The 22,465-nt window shown below is 40.0% G+C and overlaps 1 protein-coding gene across 4 annotated transcripts in view; it reads left to right on the top strand.

Moving 5' to 3' along the window:
* The window catches only part of ABCD3 (ATP binding cassette subfamily D member 3), a 50,094-nt gene extending 27,868 nt beyond the window's left edge, over nucleotides 1–22,226 (top strand). For all 4 annotated transcript variants that reach the window (XM_026671841.2, XM_087960650.1, XM_026671842.2 and 1 more), the window contains exons 14-23: nucleotides 1,625–1,713; nucleotides 1,814–1,886; nucleotides 10,279–10,342; nucleotides 11,639–11,716; nucleotides 11,795–11,860; nucleotides 11,945–12,034; nucleotides 13,724–13,843; nucleotides 15,382–15,486; nucleotides 16,128–16,184; nucleotides 19,145–22,226. In XM_026671841.2, the coding sequence (XP_026527626.1) occupies nucleotides 1,625–1,713; nucleotides 1,814–1,886; nucleotides 10,279–10,342; nucleotides 11,639–11,716; nucleotides 11,795–11,860; nucleotides 11,945–12,034; nucleotides 13,724–13,843; nucleotides 15,382–15,486; nucleotides 16,128–16,184; nucleotides 19,145–19,222 (820 nt within the window). In that variant the 3' untranslated portion in view covers nucleotides 19,223–22,226. The remainder of the gene's footprint in view (nucleotides 1–1,624; nucleotides 1,714–1,813; nucleotides 1,887–10,278; nucleotides 10,343–11,638; nucleotides 11,717–11,794; nucleotides 11,861–11,944; nucleotides 12,035–13,723; nucleotides 13,844–15,381; nucleotides 15,487–16,127; nucleotides 16,185–19,144) is intronic.
* The last annotated feature ends 239 nt before the right edge of the window (nucleotides 22,227–22,465 follow it).

Here is a 22,465-nt window from a genome sequence, read left to right as displayed (position 1 = left end):
AGGAAGAACTAGCAAATAAATTAGGTAGCAAATAAATTAGGTATGCAGGTGGTAAATAAAATAAAATACTTAGGGATCTGGTTGACTGCTAGATGTTTGTCGATTAAAAAAGATAACTATGATAAGTTAATAACGCAAATAGTTAAAGATTTAGATAATTGGGCCAAATTGCAGTTATCACTATTGGGACGTATTTCGATAGTAAAAATGAATATTTTGCCAAAACTGTTTTCTTGTTTCAGACAGTGCCAGTCAAATTGGAAAAGAATTTTTTTGTAGAATTAAACAAATGTATATCTAAATTTATATGGCAGAGGAAAAAACCCAGAGTGAAATATAAATTATTACAGGATGCCAAGAAAAAAGGAGGATTTGGCCTTCCAGAATGGTTTTTTCTTCATCCTGATTGGTTGGGAGTCTTGGTCTGCTATTTTTCTGTCTGTTTTGAAGACAGAATCACATCAAGACTACCTTCAAAACAGACAGAAAAATAGCAGCCATCCTTAGAAACCCCAAAGATAAAATTGACCTGGAAAACCAAGGCATATATGAAGTCCCCTGTGCATCATGCCTGGCCACATACATTGGACAGATCAATAGAAGAATAAGTACCCGCCTGGATGAACACAAAAATGCAGTAAAAAAGCTGGAACACACTTCCTTACTAGTCCAACACATGAAAGCCACAGGTCATAGCATCAACTTCAATGGCACCAAAACCCTAACCACTATAGAAAACCCCAGCCACAGAATTATCAGAGAAGCCATAGAGATTGAAAAAAGACCTGAAAGCATGAATAGAAGAGATGATTCCACCAGACTGTCAATTATTTGGAAGCCTGCACTCACAAACAAAAAAATCTCCACACCACAAGCCAGGCAAACACCTGGGCACAAACAGATCCCCCCTGATACCTCCAGCTCAAACACACCCCAACCAGGCACCCAAATGAAACCTAACTTCCTAACAAATGATAGCTGTCCATTTACTCGGAGCCAAGCTGCACTAAAAGCCTCCAATACAGGAACACAATGTTGCCAGCCAACCAAGACAAAGAAAGCCACAAAACAGACAGAAGATATTAGAAACACCAATCAAGCAGAACACAGCAAACTCCAAGACCAATAAACACAGACCAAGACTCCCAACCAATCAGGATGAAGAAAAAAACATTCTGGTACAGCAGTAGGCTAGCCCCAAATTTAAAACTGAAACAACTGTAAAAGTCTGACTCACAGATGAACACAATACAGAAACCTGATGATGGCAGATGAGATTCTGCCGAAACGTTGCTACAACTTTAAAAGCACAACTATAATGACATGGGAAAATACCCTAACAAAGCTGAATATCATACATAAATACATACATACATACATACATACATACATACATACATACATTGATTTGTCTGTTTTAAATGTATGTCAAATAAATGTTTTTTCTACAATACATTTTTTTTAAAAGAAAAAAGTAGTTTCTAAATAATTATAATATGCTCTCGTGATATGTAATATTTTTGCTTTCCATTTTAAACTGTTGATTTCATTTATTTTTGATGAACATTCAGTTTTGAAGAAAAATTCTTGAAGTCTGTCAGTTTAATAGATTTATAACCTTTAGCTTCACAGCTCGAATTACAGAATTAATGCAAGTTCTGAAGGAACTAAACACAGGGAAATATCAACGAACCATGCTAGTACAAGACAAAGGTAACTATGATGCCCTGAGGTTGATTAAGGAATTAATATAAAAACACAATTGCTTGCTTGTTGTTTTTACAATTGATTACTGTTGTTTTTTTAATTTAAGACTTAGACCTAAAGCAAGCCACCCCGTTGATTCCTGGAGCGGGACGGATTGTCATAACAGATAACATTATCAAGTAGGTAAAATCCTTCATTTCTTATTAGGATGTCCCATTAACCGTTTTCATTTTTACATACCTATCCATGCTATCTAAATTTTATTTTTAATTTTTAGCATTTGTGGTAGTTCTTTGCACTTGCCTCTTACCCAAAAGAGTAAATTGTACAAGAAGCAGCTGTGAGACCGTGTCTACAATTGCTTCCTGGCAATGCCATTTTTTTTCTCTTCCCCATTCCCAATTGTGGTCTTCTGAATGCAGAAAACCTAATCATGTAGGCCTCTGTATGAATGTGCTTCAGCAAATCTTGGAGTTTGAATCATCTGCACGGGATTCAATGAATTAAATTAAAAAGCAAACCGCATTACATTTGAAAGGTTTAATGAATAGCACAAGCCGCTACTTGTTCAGTTGGCAGAATTATCTAGCAATCTGAGTTGATTGATTTAAGACAGCAGTTCTCCCACGAGCTGTTCAGAGCATCCAGTAGTGGGAGGTGCTTCAATCTCTGCTCATCTTGGCTGGGCTTAATTTGCGGAACGCTCCTCCTCCTCCACAGGACTCCTCCCCAGCGTTCCCCAGTTTTGGCTCAGCCTTGCGTGAGATAGGCAGTGCTTTTTTGTTACTCCTTGGCCGAAACAGGAGAATTCTCTTTAAGGTTTGACAGGTAGTCAATTGTTCTTTTCTTACCGACGCTGCCTTTGCCATCTGGCCATTGGGGATCGCATAACCAGGAAGCGCTCCTAAGCGCAGGCCGGCTTCGCACGCATTTCGCTCCCCACAACCGCTAGCCTTACCCTTGCCATTACGATTGCCGAGCCACTTTAATATTTAAACGGCGGGGCTTTTTTTCTCTCGTTCCTTTCTGAGTCGTATCACTGTTTCTCTTTTCCCCCAAGAATGCCGTTTAGGGGTGGAGGTGTAATCGCCTCATTATTTCACCCCTCCCCGCTGGTTTAGCCCTAAGGGAAGACTGTTGGAACTTATCTCTTTTTCTTGGTGGGAGAATGCTGCTGGCGCGCGCGCCACAAATAACATCCGGTCGCCATTTTTTTGTTTTTTTACTGTCAAGGGACCGCGTGGCCGCGTTGAGTGCTAATTCAGAAGACTGTGTGAGGTAATCCTTATTCCAGATTGAAGGGGTTTTTTTCCCCACAAAATACCCCGAGGAATCATTACAACCTCGTTTTTAACATATTCGAGGTTTTTGTTATTTCGTGTTGTTGGCTCAACGCTCACAGTTTTCCCTATCCAGCGGCACAACAGTGAGCACCTAGGCCAGCGTCCACCTGTGCAGGGAAGTTGTTGAAGGCCTGTAAGTGATTATTTGGCCTGCTAGGCGTTCTCAATTTGGCTGATTGGGACATCCAAATTTGATATATATTTGCACATATGCTCTGATAATATTAATCACACCAATATAATAATACTGGCAACTTCATAACAATAATAAATGAATTGTTGAGATACGACTCAATTTTGAAGCAGATATCCATATTTTTTAAAAAAACAAATAATAAAAAGAAAGTACGGGGGATTTGATTTCAGGGCACCCTGTCCATTTCTTGGCCAGGTCCCTGGGTGCGCCAACCGCCTACACAATATAGCATTAAATAACGAGCGTACTGGTCCTTCCATAGTCACAATGGCGGGGGTAGTGGTTCACACTCCTCAACTTCAAGGGACAAGTCCAAATCTCAACACAATCCTAAGCAAAAAAAAGGGACTTCTAAAGCATCAGAAAAGGATGCCAATAGGCGCCACAAGGCTCTGGAAAAACAAATAGATAAATGCACACGGGAGGCACATAGGACCTCTCAAGCCTTTTCACCACACAGTCCAGAGCCGTCCTCCTCTTTCCTCCCTCCTACCCCCCTAGATCTCTCCCTCTTATCCAGGCGCAGCATGGCTCCCCTGAGTCAACAGGTCCAGTCAGCTCAATCACCAACCATGCGAAGAATACCCGAAGTGACGTTCACACCAACGGCTGCTGGTCTTCGACAGGACCAATCTCTTCCAGAGTATGTGCCAGAGTGAATGAAGACCTGGATGGAGATGGCTATCAGTCAGGGAATTGCATCAGGCCTGCAACATGCGGTTCTGATCAGGGATCATCCCGCACCCGCTGAGTATGATTCGCAATCAGTTCGGTCATTGGCCAGGTCAGAGCTACGCTATACCCAGGTATAGTGTCAAGGGGGTATGCTCCTACAGGAGCCGCAGGAGGAGGAGCAGGAGGAGGCGGCGGAAGAGATGGAACACTTTGAACACATGGACCAGAGTGAATCAGAATCAAGGCATAATACTGACCCGGCCATGTCGGAAACAGACCCCTTAGAAAGGGGGATGTCTGAGGGCCTCGCTCCCGACCAACCTGTATTTACAGGCTTGTTCCGGCCACAACTTTTCAAATCTCTATTGTTCAAGGCCAAAAATACTGCGCAACTGGACAAGCCGGCCCCTTCTACCACTCCAACTCCATCAGATGAGGGACCAGAGGATCTCATTTTCACTCAACCTGTTGTTGAGGCAGACGTGATTCCAGTCCCCCACATGTTTGCAGACCTGGTACAGAAACAATGGGCTTCTGCAGCAGTGTACCCGGCCCCCACTGGTTACGACAGGAAATTCTTTAATTTGGCCCCAGATTTCTTAAAATTGTTGAATACTCCTGAGTATAGATGAGTATAGATGAGTATAGATGAACCCACTGTGGGATTAGCGTCCTCGTCCTCCATTCCCAGTGAGGCACTGAAGGCATTAAAGCCGGAGGACAAACGGGCCGAGCTAGCCCTACGCAGGGCCCATCAGTCTGACGCTTGGGCCATCAGAGCAGCCACAGCCGCTTCCTTCTTTACCCGTTCTTCCCTCAGATGGCTCCGGCTATTATGGAAGCATGTCCCAATACCAATACTAAACACACCAAGACATTGCAAAGCTGACAGCAGCCACCGAATTCTCAGCTGACGCAACCTTTCATGCAGTTAAGTTTTTAGCCAGAGCCATCACTTCACATGTCACAGCACGACGCTTGCTATGGTTAAAGAACTGGCAAGCGAACATTAAACATAAATGCAAGCTCGCTTCATCTCCTCTAGCGGGAGACAGACTGTTTTGGCCCTTTCCTCGATCTGCTACTCATCGAGACTCAAAATAAAAATAAAATTTTACCCTCCCTTTTTCGGAGGTCAGACCCTAGAAACCCTCAGTCTTTTCGGAGGGGATCCTTTTGGCCCTTTTATCAGGGACTGTTGTCAACCAGATACCAGAAATCCCCACCTTTCCGACCAGGGCAACAGCCAGAGAGGTCAGACTTTGGGGATAGGAACAGAAGGGGTGGCCAACCCAAGAAATCCTTCCGAGGAGCGGGAAATAGATTTTTCCGGCATCCAAGATAATCCCATGGACCCGCCTCCCATTGGCAGCCGCCTTAAATTATTCGCGGACCAATGGGACTCCTCAGCGTCTGATTCCTGGGTCAGAGACACGATCAGATTCGGCCTTGCGCTGGAGTTTCAATCCGCTCCCCCAGACTTCTTTATGCCGTGCCCTCTTTCCAGAGATCCGGTTAAACGAGATCTTATGGAAACAGCTATTCAGCACTTACTGGACATACAAGCCATCCAACCAGTAGCTACCAATCAACGAGGGCGAGGTTTCTATTCACATCTTTTTGTTGTTCCCAAAAGTTCAGGGGGGTGGAGAGCAATCTTGGATTTGAAACGCCTTAATCAATTTTTAGTATATCGCAAATTTAAAATGCACACCCTACAATCTATCTTACTTGGTATCAGAAAAGGTGACGTCCTTACATCTATAGATCTGATGGAGGCATACTTACATATTCCAATTCAGCCATCCCACTATAAATTTTTAAGATTCTGTTATAATAATCTCCATTTTGAATATGTGGCTCTTCCCTTCGGACTAGCCTCTGCCCCCAGGACCTTCACAAAGGTCCTCACAGCCCTCGCTGCTCATCTCCGGGGTGTCCCCATATGACTGCAGTGTTACCTCGATGATATCTTAATTCTGTCACCTTCTGTTCAGACCACATTACATTTCTTACAACTACACGGGTTCTCAATCAATTGGGAAAAGAGTCATTTAACGCCTTCGACTCGATGAATCCATCTGGGGGCAGTCATAGATACAGTGGAGGGCAAAGTTTTCCTGTCACCAGATAGACAAAACAGCATTCATCAATTAGTTAAGGAGGTCAGGATTCTCAGGAGGGTGTCCCTAGCTGATTTATCAAAATTGTTAGGCAAGATGATCTCATGTATATCTATTATTCCTTGGGCCCAGCTCCACACTAGATCCCTCCAGTGGTTCCTGTTCCCGTACCAGCGATCCAGCCGAAGCAACTCCAAATACAAGGTCAAAGTTCCATCACAGGTCCTCATATCTCTCCTCTGGTGGACCAGACCAACCATAAACAAGGGTTGCCTATTCAAAGAGCCCCACAGACTTACCATCACCACCGATGCCAGCCTGATTGGATGGGGAGCTCACTTTCAATCGCTCATAGCCCAAGGCCGCTGGTCCTCCATAGAATGATCGCGCAGCATAAACTGGCTGGAGCTTCGAGCAGTACACCTGGCTCTCCGCAGCTTCCTTCCACAGGTACGCAACCAACACATTAATATTGACCGACAATGTAACTGCGAAAGCTCACATAAACAAACGGGGGCACTCAGTCAAAACACCTCATGCGAGAAGCGGAGCATTTGTGTCATTGGGCAGAGAGCAACCTGATTTCCATCAGAGCAGAACACATTTCAGGACTGTCGAATATGCAGGCAGATTGGCTAAGCAGGGCCACGATAGATCCATCGGAGTGGCGCCTCCATCTGACCCTCTTTCAAGAGGCGGTCAGGACATTTGGGCAGCCAGTAGTAGACCTGTTCGCTTCCCCCCTCAATGCTCAGCTCCTGAGATTTCTTTCCAGATACCCCTCACAAGGAGCGGAGAATTTCAATGCGCTCCGTTGCCGTTGGCTCCTGGGGCTTCTGTATGCATTCCCGCCCCTTCCACTGATCCCCAGGGTCATCCAGAAGCTGCTCAACGAGAGGGCGGAACTGCTTCTAGTAGCTCTCTATTGGCCCAGACGTGGTCGTGGTTTGCAGACCTTCACAGTCTATCTGTATCACCACCATGGAGAATTCCGCCAGACAGGGTCTTGTTAACCCAAGGACCCCTGCAACATCCGGACCCTCAATGGAGGTTGAGCGGACCCTGACCATCTGGAGGTTGAGCGGAGTCGTCTGAAGAGCAAAAAGTTTTCCAACAGAGTTATCGCCACTATCCAAGCTGCCAGACGCCCCTCAACAACTCGCATCTACAATGCCACGTGGTCCAGTGTCTACAAATGGTGTACTAAGTCTCAAATTGATCCCATTTCTCCATCTGTGGCGCAGATCCTAGAGTTCTTACAAGATGGGCTTGACAAGGGATTATCACCTAATACGTTGAAAAGACAAGTGGCGGCCTTGGCGTCAGTCATCACTTATGAAGGTCTCCTATCCCTTTCCCATCATCCACGCATACAGTGTTTCCTTCGAGGAGCCACAAACGTACTCCCGCCAACGGTTCACCGTTATCCACTTGGGACCTTAACAAGGTCCTTCTTGCACTCACTAAGTGCCCTTTCGAGCCCTTGCAATCGTCAAGTCTCCAATTTCTGACATATAAAGTATTTTTTCTTGTAGCGATCACTTCCGCTCGTCGTATTTCAGAACTGGCAGCCTTGTCGATCAGGCAAGATCTTTGCATCTTCCATTCCGACAGGGTTGTCCTTCGTCCCGATCTTACATTTATACCCAAAGTTAATTCAGCCTTTTACAGGGCACAAGAACTGATACTTCCTAATTTTTGTCCCAGGCCATCCCAAGGGCTGGAACGACAGTGGCATCGGCTGGACGTGAGACGAGCGTTACAAATATATATTCACCGCACAGCCTCTTTTAGAAAAACGGAGGCTTGTGTCTTTTCAGCCCAACAATCAGGGATGCAAGGTCTCATCCTCCACAATAGGCCGTTGGCTACAGGCCGTAATTGCAAAAATGTATCAGACTCAAGCACTTCAGGTGCCCAGGGGCATAACAGCTCATTCAACAAGGAGCGCCGCAACATCTGCAGCATGGGCCAGGCAGGCACCAATCACTGACATCTGTCGTGCCGCAACCTGGGCCTCTCCATCGCCTTTCATTAGGCATTATAAAATAGATGTGTTTGCATCAGCCGAGGCCTCCTTTGGCAGAAGGGTGCTGCAACGGGTCCACAGGGACCAGGAGGGGATCCCAAGGCAGACAGAGTCCCTCCTGTAGGACAGGCCAAGCTTTGGTATGTCCCACTACTGGATGCTCTGAGCAGCTCATGGGAGAAAGGGTGTTGGTACTTACCTGACACGCCCATTCTCCTTGAGCTGCAAAGAGCATCCAGCCCCACCCTCTTCCGTCTGGTGGGATCCTGTGTCGGCCAACAAATTTTTACAGTGTTAAGGGCGAGGGTGTTTGTTTCTCTCATCTTCGCCAAAACGGGGGAACGCTGGGGAGGAGTCGCGTGGAGGAGGAGGAGCGTTCCGCAAATTAAGCCCAGCCTAGATGAGCAGAGACTGAAGCACCTCCCACTACTGGATGCTCTTCGCAGCTCAAAGAGAATGGGCGTGTCAGGTAAGCACCAACGCCCTTTTTATATTGGTTAACGTTTTATTCCAACTGTCAACAACTATTGCCATCTCTTGGATGTACAAGAAGCTTTGTGGGAGAGAATTGCAGTAAAGTAAATAAACAAAACAGACTTGATTAAACAACAGTTAAAAAGGTTATTAAACTGTTACTGTTCATATATGCCTGAATTTTCAAAAGGAAACGTTCAATATCAACACATTTCTACCTTTAGTTCTCTTTTATGTAAAAGTAGTCCTTGAGTTATGATGGCAATTGGAACTGGAATTTCCACCGCTGAACAATGCGATTATAAAGCTTGATATCATGTGACTTCATTGCTTAGCGACAGCACTCCTGACAGTCCTAATTGCAATTGTGAACTGAATTCCACTCATCATTATCCTGAGGACCCATCCCAATGCAAATCAATCTTGGCTTGATAGCAAGCAGCCCAAGAACTGCACAGCCTAGGGCAGTGATGGCTAACCTTTTCCTCATCGAATGCTGAAAGTGTGCATGCGCACACATGTGCCTGCACCCATAATGCAGGGCGCGTGTGACCCCCCGCCCCCCTGTGCATGTGCACATGACCCACCTGCACTGAGCGCTTCTGTGCATGCGTGTGCGGCCTCCCTGGCATGCACCCTGCACATGCACACACATCTCCTGCACATGCGTCTCCCACACCTGCGCGGAAGATACCCGACAATCAGCTGGCGGGGATGTGTGTCCATGCACAGTGGGTCTGTTCCGGGCGACCTCTTGCGTGCCAGCAGAAATGGCTCTGCGTGCCAGTTCTGGCATGCGTGCCATAGGTTCGCCATCAATGGGCCTAGGGCCTGCTTGCCAGATTGCAGCTCACGAGCTTCATGGCTTGCCACAGCTCTGGGTCTGCAAGGAGTCTTGAGCCTTAGCACAAAGCTGCAGTTGCCCCAGGAAGCAACAACCATCACAATGGGAAGTCCCAGCCATCTCAAGAAGTTGCAGCTGCCCCAACACCAGCTGCCTTTTTTGTTCTGCCCTCTGAAGCCCCTTCCATCCTGTGTTAAATTTTATTGCCCCAGCTAAATTTTATTGTCTTCTTCTTCCCCCTGCTGACAAGGTGTAATGGGGTATGTGGGAAAGAGCTTGGGAGACAGAGCAAACAGAACCTGCCAGGGGAACAATGATAGCTTTGCCCACACCTGCAGAGTAAGTTCTGGCACAGATGGGGAAGATGGGTGGGGGAAATTGAAGCGCCCCTGTGATTGTAAGTGCAGATGGGCTGCCAAGCACCTGAATTTTGATCCCTTAACTGCAGGCCTTGACTACGGCTTGACAGCTGTAGCTTCAGGAACAGGGTGTAAGTTATCATTCACCTGTAACTTTGAACAGTCGCTGAACAAATGGTTGTCACTTGAGGAATACCCATATCATTTTTGAAAAGAAATTGCACAACAAATTTAAAAGAGAGGGGCAGAGGTTAATGCTTGTGAAACATAATGGTATTTATATTTTCAACTTTGTAGATTTTCATATATTTTCCCATCTTCGACTTCAAAAACACATTTTGTTTTTTTCACTGGTGCTTATTTTGTGGCACGGCTATGTTGAAAACACCTTGAAAATATTACTCTCTTGTTTAACAGTAATCCACTAGTAAATTTAGTAGTTTATGAATTAATTTATTCATTGTCCCTTTGTAATGGTAATGGTAATATCTTCAATAATTAATGATGGCATGTCTATTTTCCTTGAAGATTTGATCATGTTCCATTGGCAACACCAAATGGCGATATGCTGATTAGAGATCTCAATTTTGAGGTAATTTGCAACATTGACAATTTTATCTTGAAATAGTTAGCTGAATAAGAATAAAAATCTGTTTTGTTCCTCTTCCCATCCCAAAGCATTGTCTTTGGAAGATTATTTCAGAACAAAGTGATCTCTGGTAGTAAGGGAGATTGCCTTGAAAATGAAAAACTATCCAAAATTAGTAGAAATATTTTGATCAGTGAAATGTACCCAATTGTGAGCTATGTCTCCTTCTCAGTATAGGCCGTTCCCCAGACAATCAAAAAGATTTTCTAAAGTTGGGGGAAAGTGCCAAGAGGCAGGAAAAGGAACAATTTCTATATGAGAAACTTTTAAGAGGGGAACTAACCCAGGTAGGCTGTAAGTGGTTTCCCCATCTTCTGCATGCATAACACTAAATATTTGCAGAAAACTCATCCTGGTGATAATCATGCTGTACACATGGAAACCAGGAGTAATTTTACGAACAGATTGCTATTCTCTATGGACCTTGTCAACACTAGTATAGGAATTTGAAACAATACATTAATCAGGCTAGGGGTTTTTTCCCCATTAGGTAGTTATAATATACATATCCATTCCATAATATTTTTTGTGTAGCTCCAAGATGGTCTTACTAGGGTTTTAGTACAGACTGTTTTGTCCTATCCAGATCCGTATAGCTTCCAGACAAAGAAAAAGGACCTCCACAGTTGATGGGAGTCCAATTCAGTGTTGGGTTGCAGCATAAAACTTGGTAATTCATCAGCACCTCAAGTCATATCAGGACTTCTCCCGTGCTCCATATAAATGATAAAGAGTAGGGTAGAGAGAGAACCAATCTCTGTGGCATTCCACAAATAGTAGCCAGAGGGATGGCCCTTAAGATAGATCAGATCAGAAATCACTCTGCTGGAAGAACAGAACTATATTTGATTGAGACAGGCTACAATAACAAAATCTTGCGATTTATTTTCATACAACAATCTAGTTCAGGTTACTTTAAAAACACGTCAATTTTTAATTTAAGAACAAATTTTAATTTAAGAACATTTTAATATTAAAGAAAAGCAGGTCTGCCCCATTGTGAACTGAAAATTTGCATGTAGGTTTTTAACTTCCTTCTACCAAATTTTATAAACACTTCAAGGTTTGAATACTTTTGAGTGCTCATGTTTAAAGGAATATCTAGAAAATATTTGCCAAATCAAATATATGTTCCCAAGTTAATGAAGCAAACCTCATGCATTATGAAGGCAATCCATATACTGTAGCTTTTAATGTTTGAGAAACTTTAAATATATTCTGTCTTGATTTATATTCCAGGTGCAATCTGGTGCAAATGTTCTTATTTGTGGGCCAAATGGATGTGGAAAGAGTTCTCTTTTCCGTGTCCTTGGTGAAGTAAGTAAAGGCTAAAGTAAACTTGATTTTAAGGACATTTACATTTCTATTCTAATAAATTGTGTTTTCTTATTGCAGTTGTGGCCTTTGTTTGGTGGCTGTCTAACTAAACCCGAGAGAGGAAAGTTGTTTTATGTTCCCCAGGTAAATCAAACCACTAGGACTGTTGACGTTTCTTCTCTCTGACAAATGTCCCAATTTTCTAATCCCTTATCATTTTAATTTCAGAGACCATATATGACACTTGGGACGCTGAGAGACCAAGTAATTTATCCAGACACTATAGAAGATCAAAAAAGGAAAGGCATCTCTGATCAGGTGAAGTGCATTATTATTCCTACATTTTATTTATTTGAATCTCCCCTTTATTACTTTTACAAATAACTCAAGGCAGCTAACATATCCACACACTTTCCTCCTCCTATTTTCCCCTCAACAACAACTGTGAGGTGGGTTGGGCTGAGAGAGAGTGACTGACCCAAAGTCACCCAGCTGACTTTCATGGCTAAGGTGGTACCTAGCACTCACAGATTCCTGCTTTGTAGCCTGGTGCCTTAGCCATTAGACCAAACTGGCTCTATCTATTTTTAAATATTATATTTACTGTAGATATATAACACAAATAAATAAAAATTTAAAATACAAAAATCACTGTAAGTTTTAAAAGCATGTAATAATTTGAAATGCCAGTCATTTAAACCAGTTTTGTCTCGATATATATGTATATATATGTGTGTGTGTGTGTGTGTGTGTGTGTGTGTGTGTATTCGTTTAAACAAGTATTCTCATTCTCTTTCCCTCCCTCCCTTCCTCCCTCCCACACTGTGTATGTGTGTGTATGCTGTGTGTGTGTGTGTGTGTTGTATATATGTGTGTGTGTGCTGTATACACACATACACAGAGAGTATATGTGTGTGTATACTGTGTATACATACATAAAAACTGTGGATGGATATTCTTGTATTTATTGCAGCCTTAATGGGAGCAGAGGAGAAATTTATAAATATTTCTACATTTTTTTCTTTCTCTGAGAAAGATATAATACTTTAAAAAGTAAATATGTATCTATGATGGATAACTCTGCCAAAAGAATAATGTTCCTGGATAGAGTATTGTTTCGTTGGTTTTCACATTTGCTGCTATAGTGGTGTCTGTGTTTCAGATATTCCTTGCTTGATTCTTGTTTGTTTTTTAAATTGGGGTTAATGACAACATTGCTCATACAAGCCTTAATTTGCTCAATTACTGTAGAACCCTGAATTAGTGTAGAAGTGGAATAATAAAAGCTAATTTTCTGAATTTATTGTAGACACTGCCACATGGCAGATAGGAAAATGTGCTATTATGTGAGCATCCTGAAACTATAGGACAGAAAAATCAGGTGCATACTCCCTGTCTGCTGATACAGTTACAGGGTACGAATGTAGTAAAGAAGAGATGCATCAGTTCATCTGTACTTGCATAGAAATTACTCTTCTGCTTTAACTTCTGCTAAGCTTTCAAGATGGGAATTTTATAACTGTACACATGGATTTCCAAGTCCCATAGCTCTGTTTCCTATATAGAAAAAGAGAATATTGATTGAATCTGAATTCTGTGCTGATGCTTCTCTGAGTTAAATGCCAGGTTCTGTAGCAATGCCATTATGATTTCTATCTTGAATCGTAGAGAAATTGGAGAGAAAAAAAACTACAGTTCTGGCGAAAGAGAGCACTTGGTTATTTAGGTTATTTATTTTAATGGAAAGGAAGGTCAGCGAATCAGAACCGTTTTCAGGCTAATTGTATGTGAGGCTGCATAATATTTATCATATGCTTTAGTGCCACTTAAAATACATAATGTAGCTCAGTCAATATTGTTGCTTGCTACAGTTATCTGACAAAATTTTTTGAACTAAACCAATGTAAATTGTCAGGGAGGGAGAGGATTAAATAAATTCAACAGTGAGGTACTAGCAAATATATCTACAAGCTATTAAGCAATATTTGTTAACTGTTTTGGTTGCAGGTGTTAAAGGAATATTTAGATAACGTCCAGCTGGGTCAGATCCTGGAACGTGAAGGAGGCTGGGATAGTGTTCAAGACTGGATGGATGTTCTCAGTGGAGGAGAGAAACAGAGAATGGCGGTAGGTTGTCCTCACGGTGTCCCTAGACACTGTGTGCATTTTCCAGCACTTGTTTTGATTGACATGTTATCATAAATTCAGTAGTAAAATGGTGGTCTAATACTACTATTATTATTAATTACATTTATAGACCACCAAATCCGTAGGTTCCAACAAACATCAACTACTAGAGCAACCAGGGTGGTCTCCATTCCTAAGTGTAGAGTCTTTCAATAATTCGTTTCTTATAGGATGCTCCATAGTTGATGCCACTGTTATTGAACTGTGGTTTCAATAACCTTCCCCAAAAAGGAGAGGTTGAAGACTGGGCAATAGTTATCCAATAACTCTGGATCCAGAAAGAACTATTTGAGGAGGTGTATCACAGCCTCCCTCAAAGCTGCCATTAACATTCCATCCATCAGGGAGGCATTAATCATCTCCTAGGTCCAGATCTAGAAATTTCCTCTTCCTTAGCTGCCCAAAGGAGCCAGGAAGGGCAAACATTAAAACTATAGATGTTTGAGGAGATCTTAGCATCTTATCCATTTTGCTGGAGGTTGCAAGCCGAAAGGAATTGAAGTAAAATTATGCCCCAGTCATCGTCCTGGACCTACCATAGGTAGTCCTCGACTTACGACCACAACTGAGCCCAAAATTTCCATTGCTAAGCAAGACATGACTTTTTCCCCATTTTACAAACTTCCTTGCCTGATTGGTTAAATGAATCGTTGCAGTTGTTAATAACACTCTTGTCAAGTGAATCTGCTTCCCCATTGGCTTTGCTTGTCGGAAGGTTGCAAAAGGTGATCACATGACCCCAGGACACTGCAACTGTCATAAATTGCCAAGCATCTTAATTTTGATCACATGATCATGGGGATGCTGCAATGGTCCTAAGTGTGAAAAGCTGTCATAAGTTACTTTTTTCAGTGCCGTTGTAACTTTGAACAGTCACTAAACAAACTGTTGTAAGTCGAGGACCACCTGTACCTGTTAGTTAATAATTTGGTACAGTATTACATAGGAACAAAATGTGGTACAATGTCTGCTTTTTACAATAAGCTTTTTAAAAAAATAAAAATAAAAAATAAGTTCAGTACTTAACAGTTTGGAATCTGCTTAATTCCAGTTCAGAATTTTTGTTCTTCTAATCTAGAATTAACTCAGACTGGCATCAGTTCTCAATCATAGATAAGTCTCTCATTAATTGCTACCTTTAAGTGGGTCAGAAATTTAGTAAAATGTTTGCATCTGCTTCAAGGGAAAAAAGAGAACTGTGTGCCACATATAAAATTAGCTTTGTTTTTATTTTAATGTTTACTAAAGGACCACGTACAAATAATGTGACTCTCTGGAGAATATGAGTGTGGTGGAATTAATGGACCTTTGTGTAGTACTGTTGTGATTTGAACACCTTTCCCATCATATAATGTGGCTTATCTTTTATGATTAACTGGAAAATATCTTAGATTTTTAAAAAATAAAATCCAATTTAATGTTCTTCGTATGTATGGATTATATGTTAATGCTTTATCATTTCTTTTTTTTCATTGTAGATGGCTAGATTGTTTTACCATAAACCCCAGTTTGCCATTCTGGATGAATGTACGAGTGCCGTTAGTGTTGATGTGGAAGGATACATTTACAGCCATTGTCGGAAAGTATGTCTTTCTGTGGTTAATCTTGCATTGCTAGTTTCAGATCCAACTTTAAAATCATGTTAAAAAAAGAAAAGAGTATATTACTATAGTAACTTTAGGCCTACAGATCCTAACCCTATCATATTAACTTGAATATGTTTTAAAGAAAAGAAAAATAAAATAGCAGAGAGAAAAATCACATGAAGAGTAACGACAGCCTGCTTTGCCCAATTTTTATTTGATATTTTCTGTAGAATATAACTTAAATCCGTCTCTCCCTTCGTGAAGTCTCTCCAATCTGAAGGTCATTTCTCTGAATTAAAGGATGAGAGTGATTTATTTCATTGATTAAAACAGGTCATTGTTTTGGAAGGTCCCTTCCAACTCTGGTTATCTGTTTGATCTGTTTAGTTACAGAAGAGAATTATGCAACATAAAATTAAACAGAGCAAAAAGTGTCATTCCTGCACTATAATCCTGTTCTAAATGGTCCCCATTCCAATAGTTGCTTTTAGAAAAAGGAATACTTTGGAAATTTTGATTGTTTTTCTCTACATAATATACGGGTTGGCTTTTTTATTGTTATGTGTGCCTCCAGGGCAGATAGATGTCTAGCAATCTAAAGCTTATTATAATCCTTAAACTGTGTTTTGGCATTTCAGGTTGGCATCACTCTCTTCACTGTTTCTCACAGAAAATCACTTTGGAAGCACCATGAAGTAAGGCTTATTTTATTTAACTGGGTTTTTAAAAATCCATTCTATGTTATCCATGTCTGCTAAAGGAATAAGATCAGCTTGGTATGTTATTGCTGGATAGGTTGAAAACATACATAGGAGCTTTCATTATCTGAATTAAGGGGCAGAATCAAACAGAAGACTTACTCTTTAATTATTCTGGTCTCAAAGAATAAAGTTTTAAGCCTAGGAATTAGCTTGAAGGCATTATAACTCTTTTGATAAGTATGGGAAGTCCCAAGGTCAGGTTGAGGATTATCTGTATATAGAAACCCAAGAAACAGAGTCAACCTTAATGTTATCAGTAAATTGGGAATCAGGATTGAGTTTAAAGAGAAGTAATTTGAAGAATATATATATTTTAAAAGCTGTGCTTTGGCTTTATTTATTCTTCCAAAACTCACTGTTGTCTTTTATTTAACTTTTGTTGTACAAATGGTATTACTTAATGCACACATGAAAAATACAGAAATTGAATTGCTCCTTTCAAATCCAGGGAGCAGCACTGCCAAAAAACCAGCTTTGGCAGCAAAATCAGCTGATCAGTGGCAGGAGAGGAAAATCCTCCTACCATTCAGCAGCCATCTTGAGGGAAGTCTGCTCAGAAATTGAATTACTTTTAAAATGAATTTATGTATCCATGATGGCGAACCTATGCCACACGTGCTGGAAGTAGCATGAAGAGCCATTTTTCTGGGCATGCCAGCTGTCATCTATTGCTCTTCCGGGTTCCAGTGTGTGCATGCGCGGCGGCTAGCTGGTCTTCGTGCACGAGAGAGCGCCAGAAACAGAAGAGCAGCTCCCCAGAGTGCATGTGTGCGCCAGCCAGCTGGTCTTCGCGCATCTGGGAGCACCGGAAACTGGAAGAGCAGCTCCCCAGAGCGCATGCGTGTGCCAGCCAGCACGCAGTCTTCGCGCGTGCATGCAGGTTAGAAACCAGAAGACCAAGCTTCTGGTTTCCATTGCTCCCACGTGCGCATCAGGGAGCTGCTCCTCTAGTTAGCCACCGCTATTATATATTATATATCACTTAATTTTGTGTGTGTGTGTGTGTGTGTATGTATGGCATTCAGCTTTGTTCGGGTATTTTCCCACATCATTGTAGTTGTGCTTTTAAAGTTGTAGCAATGTTTCGGCAGAATCTCATCTGCCATCATCAGGCTTCTGTATAGTGTTCATCTGGATGAACAATCAAGATACAAAAGCCAAAAACAGATGAAGATATTAGAGACACCAATCAAGCAGAACACAGCAAACTCGAGACCAAAAACACAGACCAAGACTCCAACCAATCAGGATGAAGAAAACGTCTGGCACAGCAATAGGCTGCCCCAAATTTAAATCTGAAACCACTGTAAAACTACAGCACACAATACAATGATGATGGCAGATGAGATTCTGCTGAAACGTACAACTTTAAAAGCACAACTATAATACCGAACAAAGCTGAATGCCATACATGTAAGTACCGCTTAAGAAAACATATATATATATATATATATATATATATGTATGTATATATGTATGTATGATATAGTATGTATGTATGTATGTATGTATGTATGTATATGTATGTATGTATGTATATATGTATATATGTATAATATATATTGGTAAAGTTTCCTTGTTTTTGTTTGCTATTGAATTTACCATTCTAAAGCACTGCTGTAAACATAAGCATTTTTTTTTAACCCTAATGAACCTTTTTCAGATTTACTTTTTTTTCATGATTTTCCTTTTATTTTCCTAAGAAAATAGGGTCACTATACTTATCACCCATCCTTTGAACAGATTAATATTTGCATTGGCCTGAAAGTTTACTAGAATGCCTCACATCAGTTGTTTCTGCCTGTCTTACAAGAGCCAATAGAGTTAGTATGCTTCAGATCTCATCTGTTAAACAATTATCACCTTATGGGAACTATATGGGACATATAGTTTTCTTTGTCACTATACCTGACTTTTGGAACAGTTTACTTTTGAGGCCTGTTGATCTTGATCTTGCACTTCTTAGGAGACTCTTAAAGATCTGACTGTTCCCACAGACACCATGCTGGGACATTGCATGAATCAGCATTTTGAACTCTGAGACTGTATTGTTTCATTCCTGTGGTTTTTTTCCTCAGCCCTTTTTTTCCTCAGTGCAACTCTTTTTTCATGTTTTTTTTTAAAAAATGCTCTGAATTCTTTTTAACTCTGTGTGAGTCACCCAATGTCACTGGCAAGTAAGCAACCTTAGAAATTGACATTGTAAGTAAATAAATTGAAAACTTAGCTAAATATTTTTTTCTTATTTTTGAGTGTTACGAGCCAGAGTTTTGGTTATATTTTTCTTCTAAATTTCTAATCATAACCGCATTGTCACTGAAACTTCCTTTCAAAAGTATATCTATAGATATATATATAGTATAGAATAATGGAAGAATAAAGCCATAATAAACCATTACAATAAAACCAATTTTATACTCCTCTGAATCATGTACATTTATCTCAAGGATAATTAAAGAAGATTGTTGGTTTTTCTGTATTAATATTGCACATTGTGATTGCTCATAAATATAATCAAAACTTTGTTAACAGTTAGGAAAGGTAAGTTTTGTCATTAGTTTGTTCTAGCTAAGTTATTTTTTAATATAAATCACTTGTTTTAATACCTATTGTCTTTAATCACTATTTGAAGAATAAAAGATTATTATTTAGCAATTCGTGAGTTTCAATAATAAAAAGCATTGAATTCATTTTTTAAGGATAGGGCTTAGACCATTAGTTTAATTGTCATGGCCAGCAGATGGTGATCAAATGTCCACATTTTATATTTTTATCTTTTTCGCAAGGGTGATGTCTGAATATGAATTCCTCTAGATGATCCTTATCTAAACAGATGCATACTTTTCACTCTTTAAATATCCAAATTTGCTGACTCTTTTTTCTTGTCTCCCCAGTTTTATCTTCACATGGATGGAAGAGGCAACTATGAATTCAAGAAAATTACTGAAGAAACTATTGAGTTTGGTTCATAACCCCCATCCCTGGCCATCAACAGCTATGACTGTTAACAATACTGGACTTGGAAAACGTACATTGTGGTGTAACAAAGCTACTTGACTTACTCTTAAATTGATTACTAGGAATACGATAACAAGCTGTCAGTACTTTTGTTATGATGTAGAATATTACTAATTTGTGTTCATGTTGGTTTAATTATTAATATGCTCTAAGAATGTTCTTATTCCTGTGTTTTTTTAAAAAAAAATCTGCCTAAATTAAATTGGGCTTAAATCACTGAAATGTTGATTCATCCTGGGATGTAAACAGTCTGAAGTCAACTATTTTGACTTCTGTTTGACCATACTTCCTCTGGGGAAGGCCCTTATTAAAATTAGATTCACTACCTCTTCTGTACCCATTACAACAGATATGAATTTCTAGGTCAAAATCCTAATATATCAGTTCATTATATGTACTCTTTTCAGGATAGGACTTGTTGTATTACTACAACATAGTCTAGGGAAATTGGCCTTTATGTTAGTCGTGACTGTGAAGACAGTCTTCTTGCAGCAGTATGCTGTATTGATGGGAGAAAAGACCATTAGCATTTCTTTGCAAAAAGATAAAAACTCCATCCAAATCCTCTGGCCATTGCTGGTCACTACTTTTCAATCCTTTCCATTTTTCTCCTGCTTAGTGCAAATAAAATAACCATATTCCATTTGGCCTTTACATCCCAATTTCAGAAGGACAAATAAGAGGAATGAGAATGGGGAGAAAAATAAAGAAGAAAGAAATAAAATAATTCCCAAATCCTTGTCATGGAATAAAGATCATGGACATTCTCGCTTACGAGAGGTCTGATCTTTTTGTAATTTGTAGAATGTAGTGTGCAAGTTTGAAATGAAATGCCATGCGTATCTGCCACAAGGATTTGGATTTTTCGGAGAAGGCTTTTGCTTACTGGACATTTTTGTACCTGGCATGTAGGTCTATAATATGTGATTTTTTAAAAAAAAAAGAATGTAAACTAAGTAATGCCAGAGACACAGCAGTTCAGAGTCACCAGGAAACAGTTCAGAAACTTTTAGAACTATTTTATAATTATTACTTGAAGAATTGTTTGGCTTCCTGTCAATTACTTTTGTAAAAACAACTGCTTAACTATAAATAAGCACCTTTGAAACAGGCATGTGGTAATACTTACATATGATGATTATAAATTATTGTCCAGATTTATTGACATGGATGGGACTGGAAGATGTGAGTTGGTTAGTCTGGCTATGTAATTGATTACCATTCTTCTAAGAAATCTTTAAAAGCTGTGCTGTATGACATGATTTTGTCCTTATAATAGAATATCCACATGCACTTAACATGATGGCAAGCACTACATGCAAAATAAATGTGGTTGGTGTCCGTCCCCCCCTTGCTTAAAATCAGCATTTGTTCTTAATGATTAGCCAATCATTAATTATCTCTCTTTCATGGGAAATTTGAAATTTGTCAAAGTTCCAAATAATTCATCAGATTTGGTATTTTTCTGAAAAGTCAGAGTTTTCATGTGTGCTGGGTAAATGGGTGGAGAGTTGGGTTAGAATAAATTATCTGAGAAATGCAAAAATAAATGTTAAGTAACTATTTTCAGTTTAAATATTACAGTAAATAACTAGTTTCAGTTTGTTGCTATTTCATATTTGGCAAAGAATTGCCTTTTTTTATAATTACTTCAATTTTTTTTCTCCCTAAAAGCTGATATTGATTGTATTAGTTGCTATGAGTTTACAGACAATGCATCAGGACATGTCACAATCTGAAACAAGCAATCCAAGCAGTGAGACTATGATACCAATTTAGCATAAATCGATTGCTTGGAATAGTTGTTACAGATTGGATGGAAATCTAATGTCTGGAATAAACAAAGCTCTGCTTTGAATTTGGTTGCCATGCTTCTGGTGAAAACTTCTTTTTCCCCTATATGATCTTTTTCTTTTCTTTTTTTGTGCGGCTATTCTACTGAGACCAGCTTTTTCAAGAAATTCCTATGAAAAAAACTGCTATTGTTAAAATACATACATACATACACACACACACACTTTACAGGAAATCTGGGCTACAAGTGAGTAATAGTCAAAAATGGCATGTATGTTTTTGTTACTAACTGGAAAGCACCCTAAAGCATATAGCATCTTTTGTAGAAAATCCAGGATTGCTTAATAGCAACATTTTTCATAGAGTGGGACATTGCATTGCTTGGGAAGTAGAGCTAATTGCTTATTCTTCAATCTCCCTTCAGCCACCACAACCCTATAAAATCTTCTCTGAATCTAGAAGAAGATTCTGAGGGATATAAACTGTTGGGAAGAACCCTACATTCTGTGAACAAAAAAGCATTTCTACTTATATGGGAAACTCTCCAATGAATATTACCCACTGGGCACAATTTTAAAAATGTTATCTCTCAGACGGAGCTGATTAACTTCAGTAACTATTAATCAGTGATACCGGTTGATTTACTTCAGTGCTACATGAGACCCTGATGGGAAATGGTGGTTTTAGATGACTTTCATTAAGCTCAAGCTTCATATTTTTATTCAGAGTGCATCAAAAGTCAACCTGCCCCATGAGAAAACTAGTATGAAGGTAAAGATAACCCGAGCAGTGCTCGAGGGGACAAGAGTTGTTTAAGGTTATGCTTTTCGTCTGTAATGTTTCAAAGGTTATGCAAAATGATTCACGGATCAGCCATGATGGTCTTGTCAGGGTCATATGTTTTGATTGATACTGTTAACAATGTATTAAACTGGAAATGTTGGTATGATGTAAAAGTCAGCAAGAATGAAGCATCAGCATACTTTATACTACATTTAGCCTGGTAGTATTTTGTACTATAGTTGATCACAAGAGACTCTTGTTTCCTTGGGAAATAATTGCAGTAATTCATTACTTTATTGCTTGTAAAGTCAGTTCGAAGGAAAGGCATATGTACGATTTTTCTATATAAGTGCCTCTGGATAATAAAATTGAAACATATAACCACCTAGTATTTTTTTTTCTTTTCCATTGGTGTCAAATGAAAAGTTTTTACAACTGTACAATTGATCGCCATAGTGATTCAGCTTTCATAATTTAAGGGGCTGATCCCAGTTAAAGTGAAAAAATTATTTTCACATTTTATCATATCAAGCCTAAATTACAAACATTATGGAGTCCAAATTTCTGTGTGTGCATGCCTGCTGGTTTTCAGTTTTCTAACACAGGATCCATCCAACAGA

The sequence above is a fragment of the Notechis scutatus genome, chromosome 3 (assembly GCF_049901735.1).
Source record: "Notechis scutatus isolate UNSWTSFEM ecotype Mainland chromosome 3, rNotScu1.2, whole genome shotgun sequence".
Classification (NCBI taxonomy): Eukaryota; Metazoa; Chordata; class Lepidosauria; order Squamata; family Elapidae; genus Notechis; species Notechis scutatus.
Note: the sequence above shows the minus strand (reverse complement) of the source record. Positions and strands in the feature narration are given on the sequence as shown.